Source organism: Mustela nivalis (genome assembly GCF_964662115.1).
Source record: "Mustela nivalis genome assembly, chromosome: 2".
Lineage (NCBI taxonomy): Eukaryota > Metazoa > Chordata > Mammalia > Carnivora > Mustelidae > Mustela > Mustela nivalis.
The window spans coordinates 117,159,178-117,176,165 of NC_139021.1; the positions used below are offsets into that span (position 1 = coordinate 117,159,178).

At 38.7% G+C, this 16,988-nt stretch overlaps 1 protein-coding gene across 1 annotated transcript in view; it reads right to left on the reverse strand.

Annotated features, from left to right (window-relative positions):
- The window catches only part of PCDH15 (protocadherin related 15), a 1,700,294-nt gene that overhangs the window by 24,562 nt on the left and 1,658,744 nt on the right, over positions 1–16,988 (reverse strand). The window contains exons 31-32 of the mRNA XM_082719991.1: positions 13,618–13,794; positions 1,996–2,214 (exon numbers count right to left, since the gene is read on the reverse strand). Of these exons, the coding sequence (XP_082576117.1) occupies positions 1,996–2,214; positions 13,618–13,794 (396 nt within the window). The remainder of the gene's footprint in view (positions 1–1,995; positions 2,215–13,617; positions 13,795–16,988) is intronic.

Below are 16,988 nucleotides of genomic sequence, written 5' to 3' on the forward strand. Positions count from 1 at the left end.
TCTGTACATACAAAAGCACAAGGGAAGTTGAAGTCACATACATGGTCCCAGCAGACTGACTGCTTTATCAGGGGTATGCAGGGGTTTTCTTTTCATAGTATATAAAATCATACATAAGATGTTAATTATACTTACACTTTAAACCTGTTTCGAAAGGCAGTGAGTAAGAGAAGAGAGAGAGAAAGCTACATTAGAAGGGCTGCATTCATAATATTTTAACATCTGATTTATTCTACACAATGAATAATTTACTGGTTAAATGCGTAATGACACAGACTTAATGACACTGCAGGGAAGCTAAGTATTTCAATTCAGAAAGTCAGAATGGGGGAGCACTTCATCATTACCGACAACGTCACAGATGCTGTGAAAACATTCATTATAGGGAAACAAAGAAATTAACTAAATGTAGCAAGCAGCACTGGATGAATACGTGGAGACAGGAGTTCAAACTCTGAGGGAGAAATGAAAGAGTAAAGATGATCTGATTTTTGTAATGGGCTTCTTGGCATCCCGGGTGTGTTACAGGAATGGACCCAGGCACTGGGCTGTGATTCCCCCCGGGGTCTCCCTTTGAGGCAGGGGCTGGGATTCGAAGGTGCCCCTCCTGGGTCACAAATCCATGGCACCTTTCCCCATATTTGCCCCTTAACTTTGCCACATACAGATGACTTTCAGAAACAAATGTTAATACAAAAGACTAGCCAACCATTTGGTCTTACTTAGAAGTAGAACATAAAAGTACAAAAGTTAGATTTGTAAATATTAGAATGCTACTTTGAAACACGAGCAGCACAAAACATCGTTTTGTTTAATTCTGTCCATCTACAAAAAGCAGTAACTAAAATGAATTCATGGGGTGTCGACCTGATTACTGAACTACAAAAAGAATAGTAATTAAATCCATCTACATAATGTTGAAATGCTAAGCATCTTAGTATAACGTCTCTGAGTATAACGTCTGGGATGCTTCAGTTTGGGTCCCTGCCACCATGTGCCCAAAAGAAGAGGTCTCCTCCCTGGTTTATTGCTGCAGCATTCCTTTGGGAAGCAGCACAATAAGTAAGAATAACTGTAAGACAGATTAACATGAAAATGAATTCTGGCTTGATGGTTTAAAAAATTAAAACCATTTGTTCACTATTAAGTTGGTTCATGAAGGCTTTAGAGCCAGTGCATCAGTTGATTTATTAAGGGTATTTCAGACTCCAGTGTATCAACCTAAATGCTGTGTTTGCAACTTCACATTGCTTTTGTGATGAAAGATACTCTTACAGCATCTTCTTAACCTGTCCCACAACTGTTTTCACCAGTCATTATCCATATGGATATATTTGAAGTGCTTAGACCTCTATCATGAAGGTTCCCCACAACCAGTGTCAAATAACGAAGAGCTTCCTAGACAACCTTGAGTACAGATGCTTACATTAGCTATTATTTCTTCACTACTTTGAAGGGCCTAAGTAAGATTTTAAATGAAAGTATTTGCCCATAAGACCTGCACCACCACAATATCCTGTCATATGTCACAACACAGATTCTCACAGGGCTCCCCAGGAAGGAAGAGTCCCCATGGAAAATGACATGTGGCCTACTATGATTTTTTAAATGGTTTTGCTGACACTGTGGGCATTTACACAGATGCAAATTTAACGACATGGATACAGTGCTGTCATTACAGTGTGGTCAGATCTCAGACCTTCCTAGGACCAGGGATATCTGTACATGACCCTTCCTAGGATCCCTGCTACCTTCGCTCCCGGAGGTCGATTCCCCAAAGAGCACAAACACAGTCCTACTGGAGGAGAGCATCTTAGGAGCATGGGCACATTGAGTTCGCTGTGGGCAATGCTGGAAGTTTGTTTTGTTTTCCCTTCAAGAAAGGCCATATAGCAGTCCCCGAGAGGTCTGCACTATTCCTGTTTTTGGGACTCCAAAGCTATGTTCGCAAGGCTGGCTTTGGGACGATGCAGGTTTCAATCAAGGGATACTCACTGTCTGTAGCTGACCAGAACGACCAGAATGGCAGGGATACAGCAGAGAATGATGATGAAGGCGAGTGCCAGCAAGGCCCCTTCTGTGTAGCCCAGACTTTCTCCTCGCTTTTTAATGCTAGTCACTGCCTCCGGGGTCCGGATCTCCAAAATGCGTCCTCCTTCCCCATAATGCGGTTGGAAGTCTTTGTTGATATCAAGAAGTTTGCCATCCAGAAACCTGCATTGTTAGATAAATCATAAAATCAATGATGTTAACAGAAAGTTCTCTTTTATTTATTTATTTACTTCTTTTTTTTTTTTAAGATTTTATTTATTTATTTGACAGAGAGATCACAAGTAGGCAGAGAGGCAGGCAGAGAGGGCGGTGGGAAGCAGGCTCCCTACTGAGCAGAGAGTCCAATGCTGGGCTGGATCCCAGGACCCTAGGGTGATGACCTGAGCTGAAGGCAGAGGCTTTAACCCACTGAGCCACCCAGGCGCCCCAGAAAGTTCTCTTTTAAATGGAATTTTTCAATATCTTTTAGTATTTCCTTTGAAAGTATTTTTGTAAAATATTTTTAAATAATACAGAAAATAATTGTGTAATATCTCATTACTATTTTTACTAAGTATTAAGTATTTAATATTTAAATAAATTTGTGATAGCTTTTATTATTTTCTTTAATTGAATCACAAGCTGAGTCAGTCTTATAAATAAAAAAAATATAAAAAGAGCAATGAAGAAGAGCAACTACCACCTGTATACAGGTATCACAGATATAATAACAATGACCTTACTTAATATGCTCACAGACTTGAGAAAAATAATTATCAACATCTTTGAACTTAATATCACTCTGTTGAAATAATTTACATGATTATATTATTCGTGTGAATGAATATTCTAAATTACATAGGATATAGTTTAAAACTATATCCTGCATTTTGTCTGCTTTGGTCTTCAGAATCACCCTGTAGAACAGAACAGTTACACGGCCCTACACAGTTTGGGCCGTGAATCTGAGATACCAATCCAAGCCATCAGGGTCCAAAATCTCCATTTGTCTTGTACGCTGACACTCTCAAATCCCAAACCAAAGTGACATATTATGGGCAAGAGATGAACAAATTAAAAAGTGTTTCCTGCCTAGAAAGAGAAGACTCTATAAATGATGCAGATAGCAAATCAGTCAGGATGACAGGAATTAGCCAAAATAAGCCAATAATTCTCACAAAGTCTTCTTCTGAATAATACAGTTCTTATTATGGGAATCACATTGGGGTGGGGGGAGCAGATAATCAAGGAAAATTATTACTTAATTTATTAAGATTTTGTTACATATTTTGTTTTAATTAACAGGTAATATTTTTCAAAATTCCTTGGGAATATTTGCACAATCCCTGTATAAATCCTACAATATTGATGTAACACTTCTGTTCTTAATACCACAAAGCCACACCATGTCTTAGGTATTTTTGGTTTTGGATTTTTAGATGTTCATCTATAAAAGGTCCGACTACAGAAAATTGGAAAGCACAAAACTTTCCAAAAAGCAAAATTACTCACAGGCCCCAATGCAGAGGCCGCTCACATTTGAATATACCCACATCACATCTTTTTTAACAAATATTTTTTATTTTTGTACTTAAACAGCATATATAAAGTGAAAACTATTATTTTAGAAATATACTGCATAATATAAACCACCATACTTATGTTGAAAATGGAGAAAGCACAAAGAAATGGGAGAAAAATTTTCAAATGGCCTTAAATTACACTATCCCAATGATAACAAAGAGCATCTAACAGTCTATTTTATCCATTTTGACATTTTTTAAATTTTCTGACTGATCATGCTGACTTTACTGCACAGTGTACATAGCTTCCTTATGGAAAAAGTAAAGAGATGACTGATACCAGATACAAATTCCACTGGGTAGTTTCTTAGACTTCATATTTAAAAAACCCAATGTCTAAGATAACTCAATTTTAGTTTTAAAGGTGTATATTTTTACTAAAGTTTTCATGTGATAATGTAAGGCAGTTAGATTTTTTGTTACTTTTTTTTCTTACAAGTATGTTTTTGTAGATATAAAAATCCTTTCACAGCATTTTTCCTAGGTCATTTTTAGGTATGTTAGAGAATGTAATAAAGATTTAACAGTGGTTCCAAGTGCTAGAATAGAATGGTACCACAATTTGTTTTAATTATTTGTTGGATAAGGTAAGAAGTTCCAAATAAAGTTTTTGGAAGATTAGAAGACCAAATATTGTGAAAAATGTCTATGCTACCTAAAGCAATCTACATATTTAATGAAATCCCTATCAAAATACCATCAATTTTTTTCAAAGAAATGGAACAAATAATCCTGAAATTTATATGAAACCAAAAAAGACCCTGAATAGCAGGAGGAATGTTGAAAGAGAAAGCCCAAATTGGTGGCATCACAATTCCAGACTTCAAGGTCTATTACAAAGCTGTAATCATCAAGACAGTATGGTACTGGCACAAAAACAGACACAAGATCTGTTTTAGATCAATGGAACAGAATAGAGAGCCCAGAAATAGACCCTCAACTCTGTGGTCAGCTAATCTTCGACAAAGCTGGAAAGAATGTCCAATGGAAGAAAGTCTTTTCAACAAAGACTTGGGAAAATTGGACAGCCACATGCAGAAGAATGAAATTGGACCATTTTCTTACAACACACACAAAAATAGACTCAAAATGGATGGAAGACCTCAATATGAGGCAGGAATCCATCAAAATCTTTGAGGAGAACATAGGCAGCAACCTCTTCAACCTCAGCCGCAGCAACTTCTTCCTGGAAACATCACCAAAGGCAAGGGAAGCAAAGAAAAAAAAGAACTATGGGGACTTCATCAAGGTCAAAAGCTTTTGCACAGCAAAGGAAACAGTCAACAAAACCAAAAGACAACTGACAGAATGGGAGAAGATATTTGCAAATGACATATCAGATAAAGGGTTAATATCCAAAATCTATAAAGAACTTCTCAAACGCAACACCCAAAGAACAAATAATCTAATAAAGAAATGGGCAGAAGACATGAACAGACATTTCTGCGAAGAAGATATCCAGATGGCCAACAGACACATAAAAAAATGCTCATCACATGGCATTGGGAAATACAAATCAAAACTACAATGAGATACCACCTCATACCAGTCAGAATGGCTAAAATTAACAATTCAGGAAACGACAGAGTTTGGTGGGGATGCAGAGAAAGGGGAACCCTCCTACACTGTTGGTAGGAATGCAACCACTCTGGTGCAGCCACTCTGGAAAACAGCATGGAGGTTCCTTAAAAAGTTGAAAATAGAGCCACTCTGCGATCCAACAATCACACTACTGGGTATTTACTGTAAAGATACAAATGTAGTGATCCAAAGGGGCACATGCACCCAAATGTTTATAACATCAATGTCCACAATAACCAATCTATGGGAAGAACCTAGATGTCCATCAACAGATGAATGGATAAAGAAGTGGTGTATATATACAATGGAATACTATCAAAAGAAATGAAATCTCGCCATTTGCAATGACGTGGATGGAACTAGAGGGTATTATGCTGAGCAAAGTAAGTCAATCAGAGAAAGACAATTATCATATGATTTCTTGATATGAGGAATTTGAGAGGCAGGGCGGGGGGTCTAGGGGGTAGGAAGGGGAAAATGAAACAAGATGAGATCAGGATGGAGACAAACCATAAGAGACTCTTAATCTCACAAAACAAACCGAGGTTTGCTGGAGGCTGGGGGGTTAGGGTATGGACATTGGGGAGTGTATGTGCTATGGTGAGTGCTGTAAATTATGTAAGACTGATGAGTCACAGACTTGTACCCCTAGGGTAAATAATACATTAGATGTTAATAAAAATAAAGTACAGATTAAGAGTTCTTTTTGCAAAATCAGTATTAGAAACTGGGAAGAATTAGCAGAGGAAGATCATTAGTTTGGGGGAAGAATTCACTCCTATCATGTGGAATCCACACGATGGACCCCCTTCTACAGGATTCTTGAATTTGCCATCCCATCACCTGAAGATGGGAAGATTCATTAGTCTTTTTACAGTACAAGAGCTCCATTATTTTGATTATTTACTTTGGTTTGTTTCTCAATTTAGGTAAATGTCCTCATTGTTTCCTGGAATTGTTGATTGCTTTTGAACCCATACCTAGTCTAGAATTAAATATCCTTTTTGCTTTCTACATGCAAAACAGTTTGCCCAGGTACAAATTCCTCAGTCCTAACATTTTTCCTTCAAAAAAATTGTGAATCCGATTCCCATTGCCTTTTGGCATTTTATTGTGCTTATGAGATGTCTAAGGCTTATCTAAATTTTTGTTTCTTTATAATCAAGTCACTTTTATTTGTGCCTCAGTAGTATGAACACATATTCAGATACTTTTCAATGACACATGGTGACATTTTCATTGATTTTGTCTGGGAAAGTAATGGAGTCTCTTCATTATACTTTTGGTTTATGTTTCTGTGATTGTGACTGCAGTGTTTTACCTCAGAGATCCCCTACAGTTGTCAGGTTGTATCTTCACTGTCCTCTATGTATCTTTTGATCTCCTTTATAATTTGTATTATTATTATTTTTTTTTTAGCTTCTTATGTATGTACTTTATGCTGCTAATTTCTTTTTCAGATGTTTTCTCATTTGGGGAAAAGTTTGGAGATTTTCCATATTGAGGTGGAAAAAGTGAGCCAAACCTTCAGGCTTTTGTTTTATACTTTTCCTGGTTTGGGGGCAAAGCTAGTTTTCATGTTGGTCCTTGAAGAGGGATTCTGAGTCCTTTTGTGTGTCTAACTGACCCACACCCAGGCAGTGAGCAGGGGCTCGAGTTCTAAGGGGGAGGCAATGTAGACGCCCACCACCAGCACCGTGGTAGAGAGCACTGATGGGGTTCTTTCACCAGAAATAGGGAAGGGGCTCCTCAAGCACACATGCCATTTCATTGTCCCATACAGTTTTGTTTTTTGTTAAAAACCTTAAACTGTTTTCCAGTGGTTTCTGGAGAATATTTCCAGAGATAAATTCCGCCTCTGAGTCACTGCAATGTTACTTCTTTCACTTTGTTTTCCAGTATTTATTACTGCTTGCATTTTGTTCCATGCTTACTTATCTCAGGAAGGAGATCTGTCAGATCTGCTGTTTTCCTGATAAGTAAGGGACAGGTCAGACTAGGTAAGGAGAGAAGGGATGGGGCCATAGGATCAGGCTGACATAATTCAAAAATGCAGTACATGAAAGGAAACCAGATAAGGGAACAAAGCAGACCATCCTGTCCTAGGTGTCAGAGGTGGTCTTGGTGTAACAGCTACTTGTGACCAAGAAAATTACAGACCCTAAAAAGGAAGTAAGCCACTGAAGGTGTTACCACTAGTCCCTGCTGTATGGTGATATCAATAGAGGTGTTAAAAGGATTTAAATTCGCTGGTTAACTTTCTATAGAAGACCATCCCTAGAACCCTTTTATACTGTTGGTGGGAATGCAAGTTGATGCAGTCACTTTGGAAAACAGTGTGGAGATTCCTAAGAAATTAAAAATAGAGCTACCCTATGACCCTGCAATTGCACTCCTGGGTATTTACCCCAAAGATACAGATGTAGTGAAAAGAATGGCCATCTGTACCCCATTGTTCATAGCAGCAATGGCCACAGTCACTAAAGTGTGGAAAGAGCCAAGATGCCCTTCAATGGACGAATGGATAAAGAAGATATGGTCCATATGTACAATGTAGTATTATGCCTCCATCAGAAAGGATGAATACCCAACTTTTGTATCAGCATGGATAGGACTGGAGGAAATTATGCTGCGTGAAATAAGTCAAGCAGAGAGTCAATTATCATAGGGTTTCACTTGTGAAACATAAAGGATAGCATGGAGGACATTAGGAAAAGGAAGGCAAAAATGAAGGGGGTGGGAGTCATGAGAGACTGTGGACTCTGAAAAACAAACTCAGGGATTTGGAGGGGAGGGGTGAGCCTGATGGTGGGTATTAAGGAGGGCATGTATTGCATGGAGCACTGGGTGTTAAACATAGAAAATGACTCTTGGAACACTGCATCAAAAACTAATGATGTACTGTATGGCGACTAACATAATAAAAAATAATGAAAAAAGAACTAAAAAGAAAAAAAAAAAAAGACCATCCCTATTGGGACCCCTCTCATCCCTGAGAGCATTTTCTGTATCTTCACTCAATAAACTTGTATTGCTTTACTCATTCTCTGTGAGAGTCTGTGACATTTGACTCTGTAAGGCAAGAACCTTGCTCTCCAGCACCACTGAGATGAGATAACATTCTGCAGACAGCTCTCTGTTTTCCCATTCAGTCTGCTGATGGAGCACAGGCAAATGTGCACCCCTGCCTGTTTACTTGTGTGGGATACAACTGTCAAAGTGTGGTATGGAAGCATCCGTCCACGCTGCATTCTGCCTTGATGGTTTTCATACTGCAGTGTACCTATGCACGAGATAAAGGGGATGGTGAGCAGGAGTGAGCACTCTACTCCACAGAGACCCCCATCTACATGGTAGAGGCACAACTGCCTCTTTGCCAGGTAGATACCCTGCTTCTGGGTCTCTGAAACAGGCGTACAGAGGAAGCGAGGGTTAACACATTTGCCAATATCCATGCCACTTCAATAACATTGTTTTGCTTAATAAAGCAAGTCATAGGTAGACCAGTATTTCCTTTATACAGTTCCAAATTAAGGACTAATTTATATTCCTTAATATATTGCATACTCTATGTATAGTAAACTAGATTCTAATAATGACTTTTCCATTATTTAAATTTCACTCTTGGGGCGCCTGGGTGGCTCAGTGGGTTAAAGCCTCTGCTTTTGGCTCGGGTCATGATCCCAGGGTCCTGGGATCGAGCCCCACATTGGGTTCTCTGCTCGGTGGGGAGCCTGCTTCCCCCTCTCTCTCTGCCTCTCTGCCTACTTGTGATCTCTGTCAAATAAATAAATAAAATCTTAAAAACAAATAAATAAATAAATTTCACTCTTTATTTTTAGGGTTTTTTTTCCCCCCCCTGGTCTTAGGAATGGGAAATAAGCTTTATGAGAGCTGAAGTCAGATTATGATTTAAAGTATAAACATGTTATTTTCCATAATATTATAAATGCAGTCTGTACAGTATACAAGATTCTCCTGTATTTCCTGTTTACCATCCAGACAGACAGCATTAAACAGGCTGGATGTATAAAAAGGCACATAAGCTAAAACTGTATTTGCTTTTTTAAACAAATACTTAGTTAAGTTCTATTTTAAAGTACTATGATGTGTTTCTGCTCAGGATGCTCAGGGTGCAGGAAGCCTAAGAGCCTATGGCTCCCACCCTAATGACAAAAAGGTAAAATAATACAAAAATCCTAACTTTTTTGCAAGCAAAGTGCCAAATTCTGAAGATTGACAGTTTCCTCTACTGGGAGATGAGACCAAGCATTGTTTCACCTTTCAGAGAACAAGGAAAAGTGGCTGCCAAAGAAGCAAATAAAAGAAATGAGCTAAAACGTTTTAAAGAATGTATGTATTCATTTCGAGAGAGAGAGAGAGAGAACGAGAGCACAAGCAGAGGGAGGAGCAAACTCCCTGCTCAGCAGGGACCCCAACGTGGGGCTCGATCCCAGGACCCCAAGATCATGAGCTGAGCCAAAGGCAGATGCTCAACCGACTGAGCCACCCAGGTGCCTGCAAAAGAGCTAAAATTTTAATTTAATTTTAATTAATTTTTAGAAGCTAAGTATGTACCAACATGTACCAACCAAAGTTGGCATAAGAGACCAGTGAACATAAAGTGGGGGGGGGGGTTGGCGTTGTACTCACTTGCAAACTGTTTTCCAAGGGCCCTCATAAGATGACCTAGGGACAGGGCTGGAGACAGGAGAGAAATCCCCTTTTAGCGCAGGGTTATAGGGAAAAAGCAGCTGAGGCTGGGGTACCTGGCAATTCCACAGACCCATCTCTCATATAAAGCAAGAACCTTACGCCACAGAAAGAGGGGAAGGAAGTATCCCAGTCCCTATGGGTCAGGATAAGCCCACTGTTCTGGGGAACAAGTATACGCAAAACCCCACTCCGTGTGGAGGAGGAACAGGAGTTTTCTTCTGGACACCCTGCACGGAGCAGAGGTCTATTAGTGGTTGGGAGGGGCAGGGAACTCTGACACCAAGACATGCCACAAGTATGGTTGTAGTGAACAAATGCCATGGGAAGGAGGGGGAGCAAAGTGAGAGAGCCTCAGCCCATGTCCCAGGCATGCAGGCTAGACAAGGAGAACAGACAGCCACCCACCCACGTTGCTGCATCTCAGCTGCGGGAGGAGAGCCAAGCAGTGAGCGAGCGAGTGCATTCGGCCCTGATGGGGCGGGCTAAGAGAATGAAGAGCTACCAGGGCTTGCAGAGAGACCCAGCAGGGAAGCCAGACCAGACACTGCCCAGATGCTGGGACATCAGAAGGACTTTGATACAGCTCCGCTTAGTACTTTACAGAAACTAGCAGAAAGTGAAAAACATGCTTGAAGTGATGGGAAGTTCAATAAAGTGGTAGAAACTATAAGAATGAACCAAATGGAAATGGAAGGCTTGTTTTGTTTTTCTCTTTTTTTTTTTATTTTAAGATGTAAAGATGAAGAATTCCTTTAATGAGCACATCGACAGGCTAACAGATGTATCTGTGAGCTTGAAAACAAGGCAGCAGCAATTATCTAAAGGAAAGCACCAAGAGACAAGAGGGCAAGGAGAAGAGGAGGAAGACGAGAACAGAGAGCATCTGAAAGTGTGGAGAGAAAGGAATTTCAACTGGAGTCCCAGAATGAGAAGAAAGAGAATCTAGGTTATAAGAAACACTTGAAAAGATAATGTCTAAGGATATCCTAGAGATTGAGACAATCTAAAAAACCAAAAACAAACAAAAAACACAGATTCAAGAAGGTAAAAAAAAAAAACAAAACCAAAAAAACAGCAAGAACAGAAGCAGGATAAAAGTAATGTATATTTGCTGCAAAAAAAAAAAAAAAAATCTAAGAAATTCAGATGACCCAAAATAAGAAAAATCAAAATACTCACAGCCTTGTAAGACAAAGTAGTTAACATACAATTATACTGATTCCAATCTTCTCTATCCTTTTATAAGCTTTAAAGAAAAGTTTTGATAGGAAATCAATTTTAAAAGTCAAAGTAAACTCCTCTGAGGAAATACCTTTTGTTTGTTTCTAATTCTTTGGCCTAAGAATTCCAACATCCTCAAAAGCTTAGATTTTAGGATCAGGGGAAATTGAAAGAATAATCCTATTTCCACTGGTCTGGGTGTTAGGTGAGTCTTAATATTCTAGTATATTTATTCAGTGTCAAAAACTAAATTTTCAACAGCTCTTCTAACTACAACAATATCAATGCATTCTGAGCACTGGATTATGAAATATATCTATATAATTCATTATAAAATGTTTTGAGGAAAAATTCCAGGATTTAGGTTATTATATTAATTAACAATTAACTAATAATATATTAGACTTAGTTCAAGCTTCTAAGGGAAAACTTGAATACTTAATGGCCATTCCATCCTCTCTTCAGTATAAAAAAATCTTGATTTATAGTTATTCTCAATTTCTAACTTCTTTCCTGGCCCTTAGTTATTCAATTGAATTTCTATGTTTACTCTTTGGAATACAACCTAGCTTTTCTAAACAACTTGTTTAGAACGAAGGATGTTTATCTTATACTTTCTAGCGTCCGCTGAAACCCAACTGGCTTCAGTTTGCAAACTGTTGGCCTCTAAAGGTTTATATGAGCAATTCAGATGATGCTCATCATTACTTTATTATTGATTTTTTTTAAGTTTGTTTTTTTTCCAAGGGATTTTATTTATTTATTTGCTAGAGAGAAAGATAGAACAAGCAGGGGGAGGATAAGGTGAGGGAGAAGCAAACTTCCTGCTGAGCAGAGAACCCATTTCGGGGCTCGATCCCCAGACCCTGAGACCATGACCTGAGCCGAAGGCAGAGGCTTAACCCACGGAGCCACCCAGGTGCCTCACCAATCATATTTAAAAATAAAACCAATGTATGTAAAAACAAAGGATGCAGATGGGTTTAAATAAATGTTAATAAGAACAATTCATAGACTACATGTAATTTTAAGGTCTATTTATAAATGAATTTTAACATGAATACAATATGCAGAATTGGCTTGATAGATCTAAAATGCTACTGCAGCTGGATGTTGGTTCTAGAACTTGAGAGGAACCCACTGCTCAGTCTCTCTACTTCCCTGTGATTAACACACTATCTTGCCTGTGGCCCAAATAGCTATTAAATTTAAGTTGGTGAATGACGTGCTTAATAACTATGGCTCTTTTATAATTAAGTTGCTATTATATCACAGTTCCATTGTTGCTAAAATAGCAGCAGTGAAATTTTGTTCAAGAACAGATTTAAATTCAGAACAGATTCCATTAAGAATACATGGCTTTTAATAAATAAATGGGTAGGGGGGCCCCTGGGTGGCTCAGTGGGTTAAGGCCTCTGCCTTCAGCTCAGGTCACGGTCTCAGAGTCCTGGGATCGAGCCCCGCATCGGGCTCTCTGCTCAGCAGGGAGCCTGCTTCCCCCTTTCTCTCTGCCTGCCTCTCTGCCAACTTGTGATCTCTGTCTGTCAAATAAATAAAATTAAAAATAAATAAATAAGTAGGTAGGTAGATATTTGCTAAATACATAAATGCAGCCACATATGGATATATATGTAAATTAGTATGTGCATCTATTTATTTGGTGCTCTTCAGTATATATAGAGAAAGAAAAACTAAAATCTGAAATTATGGATTTGGGTACATACAGATACACAAATATCAATAAATATTTAGGAGACATACGTGAGACTATATCACCAATATTGTTGAAGAAAGAATGCATTTCAATTTAAATGAGAACCGCATTCCTAGAGGTTGGTGGACACTAGGTGTCACTGGAGTGAAGCTGAAAGTTAGAATGACAAAGCTGTAAGCTGTTCTAACATGATTTCCAGGGGAGAACTGCATAGCCCTGGTTGGCTGAGAATTCAGCACTTTCTTTATTTTTAGGATTCATAACTCAAACATTCAAGTTTACCAGGATGGAATAAATAGGTAGAAAGGATGGACTGAAGTGGAAGGGGTTATCGCCTTTTGCCCACACTCCCAAGTCAAGGGAGAAAAAGATAGTAATTTTTGTTGATTCAACCTTCAGGAAACCTAGATGAAGTCTTAAAATTCATGCCTGCTGACAACATCACGGGCAAACTGATAGCTGAAGAAGGAATCTGTGCTCTCTGCCTTCCAAAAGCATGGTATGGGAGCAGGCATGGAGGTCATCTCTGTGCACTGCCCTTGCTCCTAATGGACCTTCTGACCTCCAAAGTCCCTCCCTCCCACCTGGGCCTGGAGGCCTCTAGGCATAAGTACCCTAGGTATGGTGTCTGATTTCTTTTTTGCTTACACTACACTTTCAACAACAATTTGGTGGGTTTTAACTTTTCAGTACTTACAGCCTTAAACCAGGATCCTCTGTAGGGCAATACTGTTACCAGGGAACTGTTACAGACAATCAGAAAGGACTTACTTAAAAAGTTCATTTCTGTCGATGGCTCGGTTGGTCTGGGGGTCGATGGCGTAGACAGTCAGGTCACATTTGGTGTAATCTTCCAGAGAAAAGGCGTCCCCATGCCTTCGAGCACCAATGGACTCCACCACCACCTTGGCACCGGGAATTTGATCCTGAACATAGCGATCCAAAATCCTATAAATCAAAGTACAAACATGACATTCTGACAAGCTCTCTGGGGAAAAAAAAATCATTCTCAACTTGAAATGACATTTAGTAAATGAAAAATGATGACAGCCTGGGTTTTGCTAATGTTTACTGAATAAGAACGCTTGAAAAAAAAAAAATTCTCTGTATTTTTTCAGCATTTAACTCCCAATGATGCTAGAAACTGAATAAGGTAGAACAAGATCATCAACCATGTTCTGTTTAAGCCTAGACTTTTGAAATTTATGATACCCTTTGAGCTCTATGAGTCTCATTGGAATTGCCAACTATGTTGTTCACATAAACCTGTGCATGGTTTACAGGAGTCAAGGGTCTTAGAAGCCTTGTGTTCACATGGTTGCTGTTATAAACTATGTGTGCCACCAGATTCTGTGATACATGGTGCACAGCTGTGTACCAAAGTCCAGGACTAGGCTACCTGTTTCCCTCAGGGCATAAAGACTCAGAGCATTACAGCAATGAAAAGTAGGTAGAGATGTTTTGGAATAGCAGGTTTACCAACTTAAGAAAAATACCGCATGCAAATCTCAGAAGCTATTTAGGTGAATACAAACAACAAAAAGATCTATCATTTGGTCTAGAATCAACAATCATCAATAGAAAAGACAAATAATGTTAACCTACAGGTAACATTTTTTTTCTAATTGCATAATTTGATTTTAATCAAAAGCACACATTATTGCCATATGTCTGTGGTCTCTATCACCACAAACGACAATTTCCTTAATGTCTTTTCCTTATTAAAAACTTGACATTATTAATCCCCATGGGTTAATATCAGAATGCATATTATTAAATATTTATAGGCCATGAAATGTAAATGAATTGATTTTAATAACTAGACATAGCAAATATTTTTAAATTTATCTATAGATTCGACCACCATTTGGAGTCCATGTGGTAGCAAAGTCCGCTTCGTCTGTTGGCTTTCATCTTTCTAACTGTGTTTGTCTGTTTGCTTTTAAATGTGTCTGGCGCAGTACAGTCAATGTCCCTGTTATTAAAGTACTATTCATCCTTGTCTTTTTCTTTTTCTTATCAGCTCACACTCACTGGTCTGTTTGCCCAACAGTATCTTTTCTGATGAGATCCTTGCTAAGGAATAAGGATGAGAAGAATGTATTCTCCCCAGAACCTGAAGAGAATGGCTGCTCAAGGAGACACACTCTGTTCAGCCTGTGGATTCCTTTCCTGAGACAATTGTGCTCCCTAACCAAAAAAAAAAAAAAAAAAAAAAAAAAAAAAAGAGAGAGAGAGATAGAAAAAAAGGGAAAGGGAAAGAAAAGGAAGGAAGGGAGGAGAAAAGAGAAAAAAAAGGAAGGAAGGAAGGAAGGCAGGCTCGCCTTGGAATCAAACTACATTGTACTCTGGACAGTTGGTACAGGTATAAATGGGAAGAACATCGTGGTGAAGACCTCAGATATCTGGCTTTCGTTTTCAGCTCCTTTACTTACAAAGTACAAAATCTTAGATCAGTAAGAAGCCATCAAAGGCTCAGACTCCTCAACCACAAAATGAGGCAATCATTAGCCACACGGGACGACTGTGTACATTACAGGCACGAACGCTCATAGCCAAATCTCTGCACAGTTTTGAGCACATAGTTGCTGTTCCATAAAATGTGATTATGCTTATTATTAATTTGGCTAGAAAAATCTGCATTAATAAACTTCTCCCCTGCCTCCAATTCATTCAAGACATTTAATGAATTTGTGGTATTATTAAGAAAGCCTAGTTCTCACTAGTAATATTAGCTCACATATCAAAAATCGAATGAGTACGTTGTTAAATATATTGCAGAAGGTGGCTATCTGTCCCAATACTGCACTTGAATAATTTATAACTGCTGCATTTCCATTTACACATTGATTAAGTATGTCCCAAGGAAATCACTTATATATGCATAAACTATGTTTTTCTACAATGAGGAAACTTGTCTACTGAGATTGTGTCTTTTCCTGTATTTGGGGGCAATATTGCAGAATCATGGGTGACTAAAACTTTAAATGTGGAATGAAATACAACTGTACTAACTCCTTGATCACATCAGGGAATCACACACCAATGAAGTCCAAAAATGAATTATGTCATTTAAGGCCTGCAACCGATGTCTTCTCCCTGAATTCTTTTCTCTTAAAACTTTGCAGATCTTCTGGAATTAAATATCTCTTCTGATACAGAAAGAGGTGTCCAAACTTGAACTCTTTCCCCACCTTTTCTGATAAATAAATGTTAAACTAAATTTAAACCTTTTTAAATGAGAGCACATTTTGTAAAAATCTGTCTTTCCACTTGTGATCTATATCCGTATACCTAAGCACATCTACCTTATTACCTATAAACATGAATATATTACATACATGTACATATATGTGCTATTCAAGAATGGCTCTTCAGCCCTTGATCTTCAAATGTACAAGGGTACATTGTTACTTAACAGAGGTTTTCCGACTTCCTAACTTTTTAGTCACTTACTTTGAACTGACTCCTATAAATTTGTACCAGTGTTTCAACTGCCTCTATCTTTACCTTTTGCTTTAAGTTATTAATATGCCAAGCCAATTCATACATACAGTTGGGAATCAAATGTCATGAGAATTTACATGTAAATTAAGAACAGCATGTCTTTCCAGCCTGTCAGCCTAAATCATTTGTACACTACTAGTTTACCGACACACATGTATACAGAGACAGAGAGACCCTCAACGTTGCTTATCTGTAATATCTGTATCATGGATTTCTCCCTGTATCAGGGGAGAGCTCTGCAGTGACTGATACAGTTTGCCATAAGAAGTTCATGTAAGGAGGGAGGAGGGGCAAGATGGTGGAGAAGTCGGAGACCCTGTTTCAACCAGTCCCCTAAAATGAGCTAAATAACCACCAGAAAACTCTGAACACCCATGAAATCAGCCTGAGTTGTAGGATTATACACTTCTACAGGGGCAGAAGACTCAAGTAGAGAGGTAAAGCGGAGTGGGAGCAATAGGACTGATATCAAAGGATAAACAGAGGGGGGAGGGAGCCACTAGAAGCAACCCACTGGGAAGTAATACCCCAATACAAAAGTGCCCTGTAATTGGAGACCAGCATTAACTTGGAGTCAAAAAAAGCAAACAATCTTAAGGGGTAACTGGTGGAATTGTGGAGCACGGGGACAGGCC